The following is an 18166-nucleotide window of genomic DNA, read 5'->3' on the forward strand; positions in this document are numbered from 1 at the left end:
AGGTAACGCTCTCAAAAACGCCCCTTTGTTTATGACCTCGCCCATCAATCATTAATGTCCTGCAGAGACCTGTACTTGGGGCTGCTCACAAGAAAGCAGACAGTAAAGCCCCTGCAAACCATGATGCGTGGTCTTCCGGGTTTTCTCCTTAGTATTTTAAAAATCTCCCGAGGAAATTATTGTCGACGTTCATATGGAGGTATTTTTAATAAGTTTTTAGAGTTCAACTACGTCCATAGTTAAATGCAATCTGTTAAATTGCACGGTGTAACAGGGTAGCAAGCGTGTTTTATTGCAAAATGTCTGACCTTGTAAGTAGCTCACTGGCTAACTAGTACTATGAAAGCGTTTAGATCAACAATATGCTGGTCAGTCTGTCATACAGTACAACTTACTTGATCGTCTACAAAATGTACTAACGTTAGTTGAAATGCAGTGTTTGGGGTTGCCTTTCATGTCAACAAGCGACAGCTTTAAACTGCATCGTACCGATTAAACTACACCAGTTGACCGCTAGCACCAAATAATTCATTTAATCTAACAAACCACATGCACGACCACGTCTGTCATGCTGTTTGATAGTTATCTTAGTTTAAAAAAAAAAAGGTATATTTTCACGGTTATAGAAAATAAACGAGAATATAAAGCGATCTGTGCTATTTAACGTTGGTTCGGTGTTTAAAAACTCTACAAATATCTAAAAAGGAAATGTCCGATTTTTGTAATGTTTTAGTGTTTTTTTAATGATTTCATTAAACTGTTTTATTCGTCTGTTTTTGTTTATCTCCTAATGACTTCATGTTTCCTTGGTACTTGCTTCGGTTTACAGCAACGCCTGTCTCTATTGTCGTAGGTGGGTAAATGTCTATGGTTAATGGGAAACCATAACAAACTATGTTTTCCCGTTTTCTCTAACATCAAAAGGGGGGGAAAAAAAACATTTTTGCGTTTCCATGACTTTCCAAACTGTATGTGTGTCTTTCTTATGAGGAAAATAAAAGAAGATATTTTGAGAAAGGTCTCAGTTTTTTTTTTTTTTTTTTTTTTTTTTTGCTTGTTTGTTTGTTTTTTGTCCATGCAGAGGAAGTCACACCCAAATTTTTATCAACATTCTTCAAATAAAATATCTTCTTTTGTGTTCTGCAGAGGAAATGCATATAGGTTTGGAACAATGACATAAAACAACACATGTGTAGTCTTATAAATGCACATTACAAAATTAAAATATTAAAACTTTGCTAGATTTAAAATTTTACTTTTTGCAGATATGTGTCATCACATGCGCCTGAAAAGGATCCATGAATTCTGTTGAGAAATTTATGTTGCTATGTGTTCCACCATAACTTTTTGTAATTGGATCTACAAAAAAGTTAACATAATACCACCCTAATACAGAACGCATACCACAGACATCCATTTTTTAATATAAAGCTACTCGTAATTATACTACAGTTTACCTTTTCAAGAAAACTTTGAGAACTTTTTTTAATTCTTATAATTCAAAGTGTTTTATTTACTATACTACGAGGGATTCGTTTTTATCCAAAGTGTACTTAAGTAAAACAGACTAGGCTTGGCATTTCCCAAAAGCATTGTAAGGCTAAGTATATCGTGGTGCCAGTTACAGTGCTTTTGGGAAATGCTGCTCAATTCAACTAGCAAAATAGTCATACCTCACAATACCAATAAATCTGTAAATCATCAAAACAATTTTCAAAAAAAAAAATATATATATATATTGATACAGAAAACAATTTTATTTTACACTTAAATTACCTCTGATGTAACTGACTCATCTTTATAAGTCATGTATAGTTTTGGGATGCACTTTTTGTTGATGTGGACCATTAAGATTTTTTTTTTTTGAGTTCGTAACTTTGATAAAGTCTCTATGGTGGCCTGTATAACCAGTACAAAATTCAAAAGGTATTTATTACTTACACTAGATAACAGTGCATAAACACCATCACTTCAAAAGCATTATACTTGAAATCAGACCTCTGAGTAATACTGAAAATATTAAATTGCAGCAATACATCCCCATTTGCCCTTCAGATGAGGCTTATGTTTATAACCGTAATCTTAGGGGGTAAACTCATTTAAAGTAATGTAATCATCTTGCTTTAGCCAGGTATCTGTCAAACAGAGCATATCTATGAGATGATATGTGTGTGACTATATGATTTACAAAAAGTGCTTTTCTAGAAAAGGATCTAATATTCAGCAAATCGAGCTTTATCATGTTTATCTCTATTACTTCTGTTTTTTATTTGTTGAACATCAATTAAATGATTACCCTTAAATGGGCTCAGGAGTTTTTTGTATTTACTAGTCTCTATATTACAATATCTGGGTGAAATAGTCTTTATATTTAGATTTATATGACTTATGTGAGGTGCTTATGTGCTAACTTGTGTTTAAATGTGCAAACACTCATTCGTTAGTGCAACATTGATGCCAGTGTCTCACAGTCTACACATAACTTTGGAATCTTCAGCATCTTTTCTCAGAAACAAAGTTTAAATTTCTAGATGTTTATGTTGCTATGCGTATGTGTTTTGGTTTTCTTTCATTTTACAGTAGATCCTTTAGTAATAAATCTGTAAACCATGTCAAGTCAAGTCACTTTTATTTATATAGCACTTTATACAATACTGATTGTTTCAAAGCATCTATTCTTCAGTGATAAACAGGAAAATAATGATCAGTGGTACAAACAGAATTCAATTCTGCTGTAAAGCAGTGTTAAAAAAGACAATAGTGTCATTATTCAGCTGAAGTTGATTCAATGTTGATTCAATTCGGTTCAATAACTGTGTAAAGTTCTACAATTAGGAAATGAGTTCAATTCAGCTATAAACAGCTCTGCAGAAAACAGTGATGCCAAATCAGGAATATTACTGAATATTAAGTGTCCCCAACTAAGCAAGCCAAATAGTAAACGACCAACATCTTATTTTAAAGATGAGACAGATACCTTTTTTTTTTTTTTTTGTATCAAGAAGACGTCTGGGTTATTATTTAACCAAAATCAAAAAATAAAATAAGAAATGATGATGTGGACCATTAAGATTTTTTTTTTTTTTTTTTTTTGTGTAGTGTCGTTATTTTCCTGACAGGAAAAATAAGAAAAAAGAAACATCCAGACACATTACAGTAATGACATTTGGAGAATATGCTAATTGTTATGAAAATTATTTCACTATGTCAAAAAAAATAATTGTCTTAAAACGGGCTTTATTTTCTTTCTACAAAATATATGTTTTTTCCCCGTTCTTTTGATTTTGGTTTGAAATGTAGTCTGTTACAACCTGTAACACTTTAGGGCATACAACTTGTACCCTCAGCAGCAATAGGTTTCTGAGAAGTTTAAGCTTTATGTCAATGACAACAGTAAAGTTGCAGGCATGATAGTTAATGACAGGACTATGAATTTAGAGTACTTGAGTCTGTTAACTGTGATCACTGTCTCAGGATTTGTTCAACTTCAGAGTCATCACTCTTTCTCTCTCTCTCTCCTGTTCTCAGTACTCACCGGACAGCAGTACACAAGCTCAGACTCACAGCAGTATGATGGAAGGTTGTATCCAAGCCACATCCCAACAAGCTCTGTCCAGAAGGCTATTTTGGCTGTAGGTTCTGGAGTGGCTGCCCTAATGAATCCCTACAGACATGGTGAGGCTGTAATAACACTGCATGATGTCAACCTATAGTGATGATTGCATATCAGGCTTCTTGATAACTCTTTCTGTAAAGAACAGACAGTTAGTTTCTTTTTCAGTCTTGGTAGGTGGAAAGTCCACAATTTTTTGGTGAAATTGATACTTAATAACAAGAACAACATTTTGTCTTTAATTTTCATTAATATTTCATTTTCATTAATAACACAGGCCAAGGGTTAGTCAGGTTAGGATTTCCAACTTTTTACTATAACATTAATTTTCTGGGCACCCCGAGTCTTGGACCAGAAATGCTACAGTGATGTTAGCAGTTCACACACCACCAGACCCAGATGGAATCTGTAGACCTTTTTGAGGGAAAACCTGCAAAATCCATTCTGTGGAATGGATTTAAATATGGTGGAATGGGGAGACATTTTATTGGTACCTATACTGAACGTACAGTCAAAGTGACAATATACAAATTTAATATACAAACACAAGAGATGGGTAATGTGTAGAACATTGTGTAAGACGAATATTCCAATTCTGTGAAAATTGGAGAAGTTTTCTGTGGATAAGCATATTGTTGGCAATAAGCATGCTATTTATGTAACCACAACAGCCTTTAACAGGTTGAAAGGTGTTTTTTTTTTTTACCAAGGATGGTATTTCCTAAATCAAGTGAGCTGGAATTCTTACTGTAATCCCCATGATTCAAAACTTGCATGTATATTAACATATTTTACGAAAACAGATATGGTTGCAGTGCTCGGGGAAACCACAGGGCACCAGGCCCTGATCAAGTTAAGGGATCGGATGAAAAATGACTCTGAAGGTTGCACTATTCTTGTGTATGTCTCATTTGTTTACTTTGACTACTTTTTAAAATGTTTATGGCACATTATCATCATCCATAATGGACATCAAATCTTCTTGATAATCCATACTACTTTAATACAGTACCTTTATGTTCAAATATTGTCTCTAGAGAGCGTCCAAGGATCCGCCTATCTACATTAGACCTCACTCAAATGTCAGCTTTGCCAGATGGGACTTTAGGAAGAGAGTATCTCCGTTTTTTAGAAGAAAATGTAAGACAAATGAAAAACACACAATTTCATGTAACATTTGCGAATAGGCCAAATTAACCATTGTCATCTCACCTTTTTTCAGAGAGTCACCCCCGACTCGAGAGCTGATGTGAAGTTTGTTGACAATGAAGAGCTAGCGTATGTCATACAACGATATCGTGAAGTCCACGACTTGTTGCATACCTTGCTTGGTATGCCCACCAATATGCTTGGTGAGAGTTTTGTACCATAACACAGAACATGTCCACTTTTTCAGGTGTTTAGAGTTTTGATCTATTGTATGCATACAGAACTATCCCTTAGAAGTTTTAGGTAAGTTCAGGTTTTAGGCTTTTGGTTCTGTGTAAATAAAATGCTGTATCGGAGCTGTTTTGCCACTGAGGTACATTGAGCTCCCTAGATCATCATCAATAAATTCTCTTTTTGTGATCTTTACCATCCATTAGCCACATTCCAGGCTGACAGCCAGTACACAACACAAATGCTGGAAGCTTCAAATAATAGAATGTGTTTTTCATCTTTTGAAAGATTTTCTTGTTATTCTTTACCCACAGGTGAGGTTGCTGTGAAATGGTTTGAAGCTGCACAGACTGGCCTGCCCATGTGTGTTCTTGGGGCAACGCTTGGACCCCTCCGATTGTCTGTCAGGTGAGTTCAATGTTCCGAGTTCATTACAAATTTTCTAGCTCTGTGGACAGCATCTGTACATGTTGTCAAGTATTAATATCAATAAAAGTAATAATAATAATAATAATTATTAATATAAGTGCTTTAACAAAAATACAAGCTTCACATATCTTATTGTAAGCCCTTCAGAATTGTTTGGCCCATAGACTTCCATTGTAAGTGTGTTACTGTCAAAGCAATTAACATTATTGTTTGTGGTAACTGACCGAAAGTTAGAGGTCTGAAGTGCTTTTTTCTCTGTAGAGATCTCTGAAGAGATTTTTCCCCCCCAAAATTAAAATTCTGTCATGAATTACTCATGTCATTCCAAATCCACAAGACTTTCATTCATCTTCGAAACACAAATTAAGATATTTTGGTAACACTTTACAATAAGGTTTCATTAGTTAACATTAACTAAGAGTGAACAATGCTTCTGCTGCATTTTTTTAATCTTAGTTAATGTTAATTTCAACATTTACCAATACATTGTTAAAAATCAAAAGTTGTATTTGTTAACATTTGTTAATGCACTGTGAACTAACATGAACAAACAAGGAATGACTGTATTTTTAACAATGTGTTAACAAATGTAACCTTATTGTTAAGTGGTACCGATATTTTTAATGAAATCTTGAGAGATTTCTGTTCCTCCATTGAAAGTCTATTCACCCAAAACGACGGTTCAAAATGTTCATTAAGAGATTGTAAAGTAAGTTCAAATGAATCTAGCGGTTTAATCCAAGTCTTCCAACACAATCACTTTATATAATGAAAAGATTTAATTTAGGCTTTTATTCACATGTAAACATTGATCAGTACATAGAGCACATCAAATATGGTAAACGGAAGTCAACTGTACTGCTTGACACGCGAGAATAAACCTCACTCGTTCTCACACATCAAGCAAGCATGCTTGAGCTTCCGTTTACCAAATTTTAGTGCTCTATGTGCGTTCACTGATCAATGTTTATATGTGAATAAAAGCCTAAATAAAGCCTGAATAAAGCTTTTATATCTTTTCAGAAGACTTGGATTAAACCACTTGATTCATAAGAATTTCTTTTGTGATCTTTTGATGAACATCTGAAGACCAGAGTTATGGGTAAATAGACTTTCAATGGAGGGACAGAAATCTCTTAGATTTCATTAAAAATATATTAATTTGTGTTCTAAAGATAAACCAAAGTCTTAAGGGTTTGGAACGACATGAGGGTGAGTAATTGATGACAGAATAACAAATTAAAATCAGATAAATTCAAATAGCACAGTGATCATTTGGATTGATTTTGAAGTGCTGAAGTGTTTTCTGCCATATTATTAATTGAAAGGTTGTAAAAGGTTGTTGTAAAATAACATGAATACAGTAAATCTGCTGAAAATTTCTGTGATTGCAACAAACATTTGTCCTCGCTGAGTATTTCCCATTCTTATGTCCATGTGTCATTATGGTTTAGTTCATGTCTCATTATGGTCATTTTGAAAGGTTTCATTATGATGAAGTCCTAGCACTTTACTGGCTCTGATGTCACCACAAGGAAATTACATACATCCTACTGTTAATTTTATGCTTCCTCCTAATGCAGGAAATTCTGTCTGTAAAACAATTTAGAAGATGACTTTTCTAAAGACCCTTAGAAAGATATTTCTGTATCTGAGCAATTAATTATGATGGTACATTAATTTGATTTTAATTAGGTTTTTAAGGTATCATTGTATTTGTCTAAAAGGTAATGTCCCATGGAAAATTTAATGTTTGCCATGAAAATATATGCGGATGATCCTCTCCAGAGTATATCAAGAACTTTCAGTCATATTTCACAATCATATTTCACCCCAAAATCATAATTTTAATGACTTATAGCACATTTACTGTAATGCAAGAAATGTTTACATTTTGATAGTATTTGTTGTACTTGTTTTAATAAAAAAGCATGTTACAGTAATGAGTAAATGTGTCAAATTTGATATTTGTTGGAGTCAGTCGTCTACAGTTGCTGGTTCAGTCTCTGGGACCTTGGGCTTTGCGCAGTGGCAGTCGTGCCCGATGTGTTCTGAGCATCTTCTATGAACGGCGCTGGGAGCAGAACCTCGATGAACTCAGACACCAGCTGAACATTGAGCCACCCCCTGTCAATCTGATCCCATCCAGCAAGAATACTTCTTCAAACTCATAGTACGGTAACCTGTCTAACTGAAATAACTGATGGAAATTTTAGCTTGTAGTTGAGCCCCACAAGGAATCGACATCTGTCCCATTGTTAACAACGATCACCTTTCTTTTCCTTCTTCCTCCTACAAGGGGAAATGATGCCTAAAAATAAATGTCACGTAACGAGAAAATACTATGGCATGCATAGTGAATTAATTAGATCATTCAGGAAGAAAATGAAGGAAGATATTCTGTTTAATACCGATGTTTAATACATTTTTGTAAACATCTATTTGTTATAGGGTATTAATACAACCATTACCAGAAAAGTTGGGACATTTTGTAAAATGCAATAAAAAACAATCTGTGATTTGTTAATTCTCTTAAACCTTTTTTTAACTGACGAAAGTACAAAGATAAACAAATTTTGATTTTGATGGCTCCAACACACTCCAAAAAAGTTGCGACAGAGGCAAAATAAAAGTAAAACGATTATATAATATCCAAATTAAGCTGTTTTTTAAACAGTCCACAATTAGCAGATGAATTGGTAATAGGTGAGAGTATCGTGTTTGGGTGTAAAAGAGATTCTCAGTCTTTGCAAGCAGAGATGAGTCATGGCACACCACTTTGTGCCAAACGTCTTGAGAGAATTGTCAAACAATTCAAAAATCACATTTCTCAATGCAAGATGGCAAAGAATTTATAATTAATATTGTAAGAAGATTCAGGGAATCCAGTGAAATCTTGGTCCGTGTAGGGCAAGGCAGGAGACCTCCATTGAAAGTGTATGAGTCTTTGAGCGCTCAGATTGCACTGCATTACAAACCGTCATGCTGCTGTGTTAAATATAGCCACGTGCTCAGGAGTATTTTGGAAAACCTTTGTCACTTAACACAGTCTGACGCTGCATCAAGAAATGCAACTCGAATCTCTGTTACGCAAGGAGAAATCTGTACATCTGTTCAATGCAGAGATGCTGCAGAGTTCTCTGGGCCCGAGATTCAGCATGTTCTGTTTTTGGAAAAAACGAGCGCTCAGTCGAAAGGTACCATCCAGACTTTCGTCAGTGAAAGGTGCAAAAGCAAACATCTGTCATGGTATGGAGGTACGTCAGTGCAAACGGCATGGGTGGCTTGCATATGTGTGAAGGAATCATTGACGTGAAGGTGTATATTGGGACATATACTGCTATTAAGATGACATCTTTCCTGGGAAGCAAGACAGTGCTACACGTGCTACAACAGAGTGGTTTCCAGACACTCTATACTGTAGAGTGGATGTGCCTGACTGTCTGCCTGCAGTCCAGATCTGTCTCTTATTGAAAATGTATGGCTTATCATGAAAAGGAGAATCAGACAACGATGACCACAGACTGTTGAGTATCAGGCGATATTGGGTAAAAATTCCACTAGCAAAATTGCAACAATTAGTATTCTCAATTCCCAAATGATTAAAAAGTATAATTAAAAGGAAAGGTGATGTGTCACAGTGAAAAACATGCCTTTGTCCCAACTTTTTTTTGAGTGTGTTGCAGCCATCAAAATCAAAATTTGTTTATACTTACAAAATACAATAAAGTTGTTCAGTGAAAACACTGGAAAACTTTTCTTTGTACTTGTGTCAGTTAAATAAATGTTGAAGAGAATTAACAAATCACAGATCCTTGATTTTATTGCATTTTACAAAATATCCCAACTCCCAACTTTTCTGGAAATGGGATTTGTATTAATATTCTATTAGCACTGACCTCTTGAGTGTTCATTGGTGCTTTTACATTGGAGTTTAACCAGTACATGTGGCATCTTTAATTTTTACTCAACACAATGCTCTGTTCAATTTTGTATTTTAGTAATTTGTATATTTACATTTTTATTTCATATTATTTTACTCTGGTTAATTTATCCATATCCTTCTTAGTTTTATTTTGCATCCAGTTCAGATGTGCTGCAGCATGAGTGAAGTCTGTTGTCAGATTGTGAACCAGAAGAAAAAGAATATTGTCCTCTGTTTCCCTCTAGTGTTTTAATCTGAAGGTGCCTGCTGAGCAGTGTTGAGTAAATAGTTATTTATCTGCTGCAAAGCTGGAATATGCTTGGTTTTTTATGATGTAGTCATAAAGTTCCTGGAATGTGGCAGAGACCTGCAGTATTTGTGCTGGGAATTTCAAGACCTTTTTTTTTTTTACTAATGATGGCACAATTAACAGTTTCACAATAGAAAATGTAAATATTACATTGAAATTACGTAATTGTTTAGTATATGCATTGTGTATACATTGTTAAACAACAAAAGTGGGCAAAAAAATTGTGATTTTCGTTCATTTTTTTATTTACTTATTTATTTAGCATTTTGCCTGTTTACAAAAAAAAAAAAAAAGAATCAATGTGTTCCCCAGTGGTCTGAAATTGGCAGTACATGCTTTTTCTTTTTTTCTTTTCATGTGTTTCCCTTTCTGTGTATTTTTATACACAGCAGAATTGTTTTTTGAATATGGTTGTAAACGAACTTAAAAAATTTCACCTTGCCTTTATGAGCTTCAGTACCCTTGTGCCAAATCATTAATCCGTGTATTCTCTATATACTGTGTCTCCTGAAGGGTTGTGGGAGTGCTGGAGCTTATCCTGGCATCTCGAACCAAAGACAGGAAAACATCCAGTGGAAGGGTGGCCCGTGCATCACAGGACTTTCTACATGTGTTTTTTATTGTCTTCGGAACATAAAAGAATACATTTATTAGACTTTGGCTGTTGAGTTCCAAAACTGACAACAAAGTATCATGGACCATACAACTCATGCACAATATATGTGTTCTGAAGACATGCAGCACATTTGTGTTGTTATTTGATGAAAATCTTCTCCTCTACTGTAGCTGAACAATCATACTGGTTTGAAATGGAGTACATTTATACTTTTTACATTAAAAAAAATTAAGATTTCAAAATTCCTGAAAAGTTGTACTCATTTAACATTCCGTTCCATTTCAATTCAAACAATTCTATAACTTTATTTAAACAATTTAAAGTTGTATATGCAATTATAGATGTAACTGATCGAACACTCAAGGTATAAAATTAGCCTACCACTTGCAGCTTTTGAATGGAGAAATAGCTGAAGAATATGATAACGGCAAATTATTGGAGTGTTTTTCCTTTTCTACAGGGAGAAATTCTGAAGACATTGTAATCAGAGATCAAGTGTTTAGATGTTTAAGACAGTGATAAGAAGTATACAGAGAAGTATATCAAATACATTACTGTGTTGATTTGAAATCATGTAATTCCTTTACCGGAGTGTCTGTTTACACCAAGTGCAAATAGACACTCCACCTAACTCTGACTCTGCCCACCATTATCAGATTGAGAAAATCACAAAAGAAATCCCACTGACAACAGTATCAGTGGTGTGATGAGTAAGATGGGTGTCTTCAGCTTTTGACTTGACGCACCCTAGTTTCAATTCAGCTTTTATCCTCATTCTCATTCTCCCTTTTCCCATCGCATATCAGCTGTTAGCAAAATATGAGATGTTTAAGTGAGTGAGTGACAGAGAAGAAAAAAAGAGAGGGATAAAATGACAAAAATGTTTTACAAAGGCTACTGCAGCATGTTTGTGCTATTGCAATGCCTTAACATTGCAATAATTTGAAAAATATAAAAATAATTAAATGAATCTGAAACACTGAATGACCATCCCAGAATAGCCACACAACACAAGTTGATCACATTTTAAAAACTATTTAAATAAATGAGAGTGTAAAATGGTTTCACTATTTCAGTCCACAATTTATTGCATGAATACTTAACATACATTATCAGATAAAAGGTCAGAACAGTTTCCTGCCCAATATTTCCCTGCTCTCCTGTGACATCAGAGCCTCATGTGGTCACATGAAAGCACAATATCAGCCATGTTGTGTACTGTTTCAGACAAATAAGTAAGTTTCACATGAAATGCAGATAATAAATACAAATAGTCAACAATAATTGCACTAATTTGAACACAAACAAATTACAAGAGATGGAGAATTCATATTAAAATTAAGTTTCAATAACTTAGGCATAAATATAAAAATATTTAAATTACGCACTTTAGCACTCTTTTAAGCAGATTGGCAAAATCAAGGAATTGCTGATTAACTTCTGATTAGGCAAATTAGTTTCTTTATAATTAAACAATGTTGTTGACATTATCACACTTTCTCTTCTTAATGCATATATGGGTCTTCAATGGCACAGATAATGTAAAAAATTTTTTAAAAATATTGTTGGTTCAAATGATATTGCATAGCATTGCATCTACCATTCCTTTAAGATCTTGAGATTTTCAGAACCTTCATTAATATTCTTCCGGTGTTCAGTGCACTATAGAAATGCTTTGATCAGCCACAGCGCAGGCAGCCAGCAGCGGCTCGCTGAAAGCATGTCTGACTACATGCAGCACAGACATAGATTCAGGATCATAGAACAGCAGGGTCTGACTGGGCCAATCCAACAGCAGTCCCAGTCTCCTGAGCTTCTTAGCCACTGCAATACCCACACTGCATCCAGCATGACAGAAAGACATGTCTCCATCATAATGCGAGAGCACCCACGATTTTGAGTTGTAGCCCAGCCGTGCGTCATTGCCGGACCCCTTGCGTTCTATGCTGGCATAGCATACACCCACTTTGAAGGCTGCACTCGTGCCCACGTCAAGTACCCAGCTCTGAGTACCAGAGGACATGGGAGGGGAGCAGAGGGCATTAGGCCAGCTGTCAAAGCGTGCCGGATCATAGGGGGGTAACTGACGCTGACGTTTGGGCAGGAAAGTTAAGGTGCGCTGATCGTTGGAGAGGGAAAGAAGAGGACTGACCGTTTGTTTTTCAAAATGTAGCATAATTGAACTGTGGGCTAAAGAAAAGAAGAATACGTTAAGAAGATGTTCAGAGCAAGAAAATGAAAAGTTGAATGTAAGGGATGCAGAATTGGAGATCTGAAGTAGAATCTAAATGTGCCAATGCCTCAAAATATTACAGTACACTTGATTTTACCTATATGTTATAATATCACGTTATCAATATGTAAGCAGGGTCTGATGCTAATTTTTTTAGGAAGGGGATCATCATATTTTGGTGATCATGGAAATGCGATTTACTGAATCTGTCTTATGTAAATGTAAATAGATGTACACTTACCAGGCGGCCCAAGCAGCAATGCACTGGCCCATAAACCCACCATGAGTTTACTGTCACTGCAGCCTCTGTTCAAACTCAGTTGCTCTGTGTCTCTAGGTTCACCAACACCCTCTGCATCCTCAATCCTAGCACAGTCATATACATGATCAATGATTATATCCAGCCTCTCATTTTGTGTATTTATTCATTTATGTGGGGTTATTGTTGCGTTTACTGCAAACTGAAATTACCTGTCATTAATTTCCTCATTAGAGCTCTAAAAATAAAGAACAAAAACACAAGAATCAGTGGATTATCACACAAATGTAATTTATATAAATATGTATGTTTTATTAATTGATTATTAACATCTAAACATATTAGTTTTCAGAAAAACAATGAACTGAAACTGGAAAAAAAAGGAAACTGATTTAGGAGTGTTGAGTACTTTACTACTAGATTTTAAGTATTATTCTGGGGAATCAGTAATTTACTCTGTGGAGTACTATTGAAACTAAATACTTGTACTCAACTACCCCCCCCCCCCCCCCCCCCCCCCCCCCAATTACTCTATTTATAATTACTCAAATGTCAATTATCTGCTGATGAATTTGCTGTGCAACCTTATGCTGTCAGGACAAATTACCTTTAATTTGATTGATTTGTTTTCCTTAATAAGTTTGAAAATTGAAGCATTTGGGAAAATTGTGATTAAACAGGTACTTTAACGAAATCAGCTCTTCTGAGGTAAATTTCATCAGGAAATGTCCAGGTCATATTTCATCAAAAATCAAAAGGAAAAAAGAAATGGCATTAAATACATAGAAAATACTGCAAATGTGATCAGTTTTGCTTTATGTTTATATGTTTTGAATAATGTTGACTTATGTTGAATGCTCAAGTACGATAATTAATTCAATAACTTAAAATCATTATTCTCCTTACTGGCTCCATATGTAAGCAAGATAATAATACATATTGTGTGAATACATAAAGTGAAGAAAGCATGAATTGACATTTGGATTGTGATGATATTGTGATATATATCTTGACCAAAATTCTTATTGCTGTAAGGCAAAAAAAAAAAAAAAAAAAAAAAATATATATATATATATATATATATATGTATATATAAATATATATATATATATATATATCATGAAACTTGACAAAAACATTTCACACTCTGTCTTTTGATTTCATCAATCAGTTTACTTTTTAATTTCTAATTCTTTAGTATGATGTCTTCTTTGACAAAGTTTCTATACTCTAAATTTTCATAATGTATCTGCACTTTTTATACCCCTGACTTCTTCATTCACTCACCACAAGCATGGCATCCGTTGAGTTTGTGAGTGAGTGCACCAGGCTGGTGCGTGTGCGTGCGAGTTTCTCCAGAGTGTGAGTCCAGTGTGCTCTCTGAGTGAGGAGGCACTGTTCCACTCGCTCTTCTTCTCTCTGTATGGCCTCTAGGAGACGCTGCTCCTCCTCCTCAAGAGCCTCACGCACCACTTTCACCTGAGCCAACACTCGTTCTCTTGCACTGTTTGCATCTATCTATCAATTGACACAAAAGGCAATTACTATAACATATTACACTGTTATACCTACAGTTCATCTGAACACCAGGGACATTAAAAATTATTTGAAATCACAGTATAAGTTGCCATGGCCAAAAATATAGTAATATCACAGTACATTGTCCAATTATGTTCGATAACATAATATTAACATGATACATGGTTGCCATTGTGTGAGTTTTGCTGATTTAATTTATGTAATGCTCTCTCTCGTTCTCTCTCTGCATGTGTGGAACTACTGAATTCTTCAGGTACCTGTACAGCTTTCTCTCTTGCTGTAAGTGTACGGTCAATGAATCGTTCAATCCGCAGGGCTTGCAGCTGCATTTTTTCGCAGACATCCACCAACTGATTCTGTTTAATACAAAGAAGAAAAATGATCCCAAGATCATGCAAGAATTTTCAAATCTACTGGCCCTCAAAATATTTGAAAGCTTACAAATGTGTGAACTTTATTTCAGCTTCTTTTTGTGCATTATTATTTTTTCTGGCCACTCTATAACACAAGTGAGTCCAGTGTTGATGTGAGTCCTCTGGTTTTTTATTAAAGCAAAAAAGAGAAAGCACAGCGTTGAAATACATATTCAGTATTTAATCAATAATAAATATAACATCATAGTTCTTAAGAAATTAGTTATTAATCTTATTATTTATGAAAGTTTTTTACAGTATGGGAAACCTCAGCAAGAAAGAAGTGAATAAACAATTTGCAATGCAAAAACATATATATTTTTTTAAGGAAATGTTAAATCAAATTTTACATAAGGGTATAGATAACAAATTCAGTTCTCCCAAATGGAATATATATTTCATTATTCAATTTTACTATATTACAATTTTACAATATTACTCAATTTTATTGAGCCTTCAATACTGACATAATGAAACTGACCACGACCTCTCCATGTGAATATACACAAAAAACTCTCTTACATGATTATTCTAACAGTAGAGATATATTTTAAGGGAAGAACGAATGTGTTATGCTATGAATTATTTTGTCAATGTTTTATACGTTGAAACCTAATTATGTTATTTAACTAATAGAGACTCACCCTTACTACAGTTGCCCGGGTAACCAGCTCTGTCACTGTATGACCCCGGCAAGCTCCTTCCAACACACAGTGCGAGCATTTCAGTCTTCTTTCTGTATTACAGTACAACTGTAGTTCGCATTCATGTTCTGGACACAGTTTCGCTTCTTCTGAAGCCGATAAGGAGTCTGCACCGCTGCCTACAGGGGTCTCCGCAAATTTGCGCACAGGTTTTGTCGACGATTCTCCGTTTGCTGTGACATTGGTGTGTAAAAACAGCTCTTCGCCTTCACATACATTTATTCGTTCTTCATGTTTTGGATGTTCGTCCAGTCCAGGGTCAGTCTCCGGGTCATTGACGTGCAAGGACACCGTTGCCAGTTCACAAAGTCTATATTCCATACTCATGGCACCAAGAGATAATATGTTTAGTTCCTTAGCAGAATAAAATATGAGGGGTTCGTCTGGTTTCGCTGATGTATACTGTAAAATACCCGTGGCGCAGGTGTATCCAGTTTTAGAGTCCTGCCTACCTATCGCAGGTGTATAACACGGAAGTGGACTGGTTGAAGAGTGCGCAAGTCTGAAATTAAATTTGTCTGCAGTTGTGGCAACTGGCCAGTCACTCACGTGAAACTTGGGACTGTTCTTGCAATATGCTAATTTGTCGTCTGATCTTGCATGTAGCATTTTACTAGAATCGGACAACACTGCTCTGTTAATGTGTAACTCGCACCAACGGAGTCCATTTGTTACACAATTCTTACCATATTCACAGACCACCGCAATCTAAAATATGGCACAATATCAAAACAATCTAACATGGCACAATGTCAAAAAAATCACGAAATATTACGATGGTGTTTTTTTTAATAAATCCAAGCAATTAACGTGCAATGGAATTTGTAAAGTTACAATATACACATGCAGGGGTCCAGTTCATGCACTATACATTTTGTACATGGAGTAGGCCTATTGTTAAACGGGTGTTAGATTCAGGGACACAAATCTTTGGAATCACTGAAAAGATTCTTTCAGATTCAATCAGTGACCCTTTCTGAAGTACATCGTTAAGCCAGAAGGTGGCAACAATAATTTTTTATAAGTGAGTAATTGAATCATTTATTCCACTGATGACGTTCCAAACCCCTAAAACTTTTGTTCATCTTCGGAACATAAATGAAGATATTTTAATGAAATCTGACAGATTTCTGTCCCTACATTGACAGTCCATGCAACTACGGAGGGTGTTGCTTGACGTGTGCAAGAACCAATGAGGTTCATTCTCGTGTGTTACGCAGCACGTTTGAGCTTCTGTTTATGTTTGCTGAACAATGTTTATATGTGAATAAGGCTAAATTAAATCTGTTTATCATGTAATCGTGTCTCTTCAGAAAAGTTGTACTAAACTGCTCAATTCATATAGATTAGTTTCAATATGTCTTAATGAAACGTCAAAGTGGTATTTGCGTGGACCTTCAATGGTGGGAGAGAATATCTTAATTTGTGTTTCTAAGATGAACAAAAGTCTTACAGGTTTGGAATGACATAAGGGTGAGTAAATGATGACAGAGTTTTTATTTTTGGGTGAACTAACCCTTTAAGTTGTGTCATACTCAACTTTGGGTGTGTGTTTCTGCAGACGCTGCAATGGTTGTAACACTTTGCAGCATCTTTTTTTTAAGCACAGTTCAACATTTTGTCTAGAACATTTTGTTCCTTTTTATGTTTAATTAATAAAATTAGCAAAAATCTAACCTTGAAGGAAAAAAATTAAAAGTGGGGGGGAAATCACATTATGAAATAAATGTTTTTCTCCAAAACATGTTGGCCACAATTATTGGCACCCCTAGAATTTTTTTATGAGTAAAATATCTCTGAAGTATATTCCCATTCATATTTACATTTTTTTAGCACACCAGGGTGATCATGAACATGAAATTGTCCAGCCATGGCTTCCTGTTCCACAGGAGTATAAACATGAGGAAACACAAAGGCTAAATTCCCTTAATTATTCATCACAATGAGTAAAACCAAAAAATATAGTTCTGATGTGCAGCAAAAGATTGTTGAGCTTCACAAAATAGATAGTGGTTGTAAGAAAATAGCTAAAGCATTTTGTGCACACAAAGTACCCCATGCCCACGATTAAATATACTGCTGGATCTTTAATGTTGTGGGCCTATTTTTCTGCTGGAGGTCCTGGACATCTTGTTCAGATACATGGTATTATGGATTCTATCAAATACCAACAGATAAAAAATCAAAACCTGACCGCTTCTGCTAGAAATCCAATAATGGGCCATGGTTGGATCTTCCATCAGGACAATGATCCAAAACAAACATCAAAACCAACACAAAAATGTGTCACTGAGCTTCTGCCATGGCCATCCCAGTCCCCTGACCTGAACCCTAAAGAAAATGAGTGGAGTGAACTGAAGAGAAGAAGCACCAACATGGAGCTGGGAATCTAAAGGATCTGTTGAGATTCTGCATGAAGGAATGGTCTCTGATCTCTTATCAGGTGTTCTCCAAATTCATCAGGCATTATAGGTGAAGACTCATTATAGATGAAGAGCTGTTATTGTGGCAAAAGTAGGTTGCAAAAAGTATTGAATAAAAGGGTGCCAATAATTGTGGCCAACGTGTTTTGGAGAAAAACATTTATTTCATAATGTGATTTTCCCCCACTTTCAATTCTTTTCCTTCAATGAAAGGTTAGATCTTTGCTAACTTTATGAATCAAAGATCAGAGTGCAGATTTATGCAGATTTATTTTTACAGTTATCTTTGAACATATTTATCAACAATACCAACAATTTTGTT

General features: G+C 35.2%; 2 protein-coding genes across 2 annotated transcripts; one reads left to right on the forward strand and one right to left on the reverse strand.

Annotated features, from left to right (window-relative positions):
• Positions 1–32: 32 nt before the first annotated feature.
• On the forward strand, positions 33–10515 carry coq4 (coenzyme Q4 homolog (S. cerevisiae)). Its single transcript, XM_051895173.1, has 8 exons — positions 33–199; positions 3529–3675; positions 4417–4513; positions 4651–4753; positions 4836–4965; positions 5308–5401; positions 7404–7595; positions 10171–10515. Coding segments are annotated over exons 1-8 (909 nt in total). The 5' UTR covers positions 33–54; the 3' UTR covers positions 10172–10515.
• Positions 10516–11335: 820 nt separating this feature from the next.
• Positions 11336–16060, reverse strand: bspry (B-box and SPRY domain containing). The gene is made up of 6 exons (XM_051895166.1): positions 15362–16060; positions 14562–14660; positions 14053–14283; positions 12978–13003; positions 12748–12872; positions 11336–12463 (listed from the first exon to the last, which is right to left on the reverse strand). Exons 1-6 carry the CDS (start codon positions 16028–16030, stop codon positions 11928–11930), a joined length of 1686 nt encoding a protein of 561 aa, XP_051751126.1. The 5' UTR covers positions 16031–16060; the 3' UTR covers positions 11336–11927.
• Positions 16061–18166: the final 2106 nt, after the last annotated feature.

The sequence above is a fragment of the Ctenopharyngodon idella genome, chromosome 5 (genome assembly GCF_019924925.1).
Source record: "Ctenopharyngodon idella isolate HZGC_01 chromosome 5, HZGC01, whole genome shotgun sequence".
Taxonomy (NCBI): domain Eukaryota; kingdom Metazoa; phylum Chordata; class Actinopteri; order Cypriniformes; family Xenocyprididae; genus Ctenopharyngodon; species Ctenopharyngodon idella.

Excerpts from the sequence above, each read along its gene's own strand:
- coq4 (XM_051895173.1), top strand. The coding sequence starts at position 55 with ATGTCCTGCAGAGACCTGTACTTGGGGCTGCTCACAAGAAAGCAGACA. Across the intron at positions 3,676-4,416 it reads AATGAATCCCTACAGACATG|ATATGGTTGCAGTGCTCGGG; the intron begins GTGAGGCTGTAA and ends TTACGAAAACAG. Across the intron at positions 4,966-5,307 it reads TATGCCCACCAATATGCTTG|GTGAGGTTGCTGTGAAATGG; the intron begins GTGAGAGTTTTG and ends CTTTACCCACAG.
- bspry (XM_051895166.1), bottom strand. The coding sequence starts at position 16,030 with ATGCTACATGCAAGATCAGACGACAAATTAGCATATTGCAAGAACAGT. Across the intron at positions 13,004-14,052 it reads CAACGGATGCCATGCTTGTG|AGCTCTAATGAGGAAATTAA; the intron begins GTGAGTGAATGA and ends CTTTATTTTTAG. Across the intron at positions 12,464-12,747 it reads ATTGCTGCTTGGGCCGCCTG|CCCACAGTTCAATTATGCTA; the intron begins GTAAGTGTACAT and ends TCTTTTCTTTAG.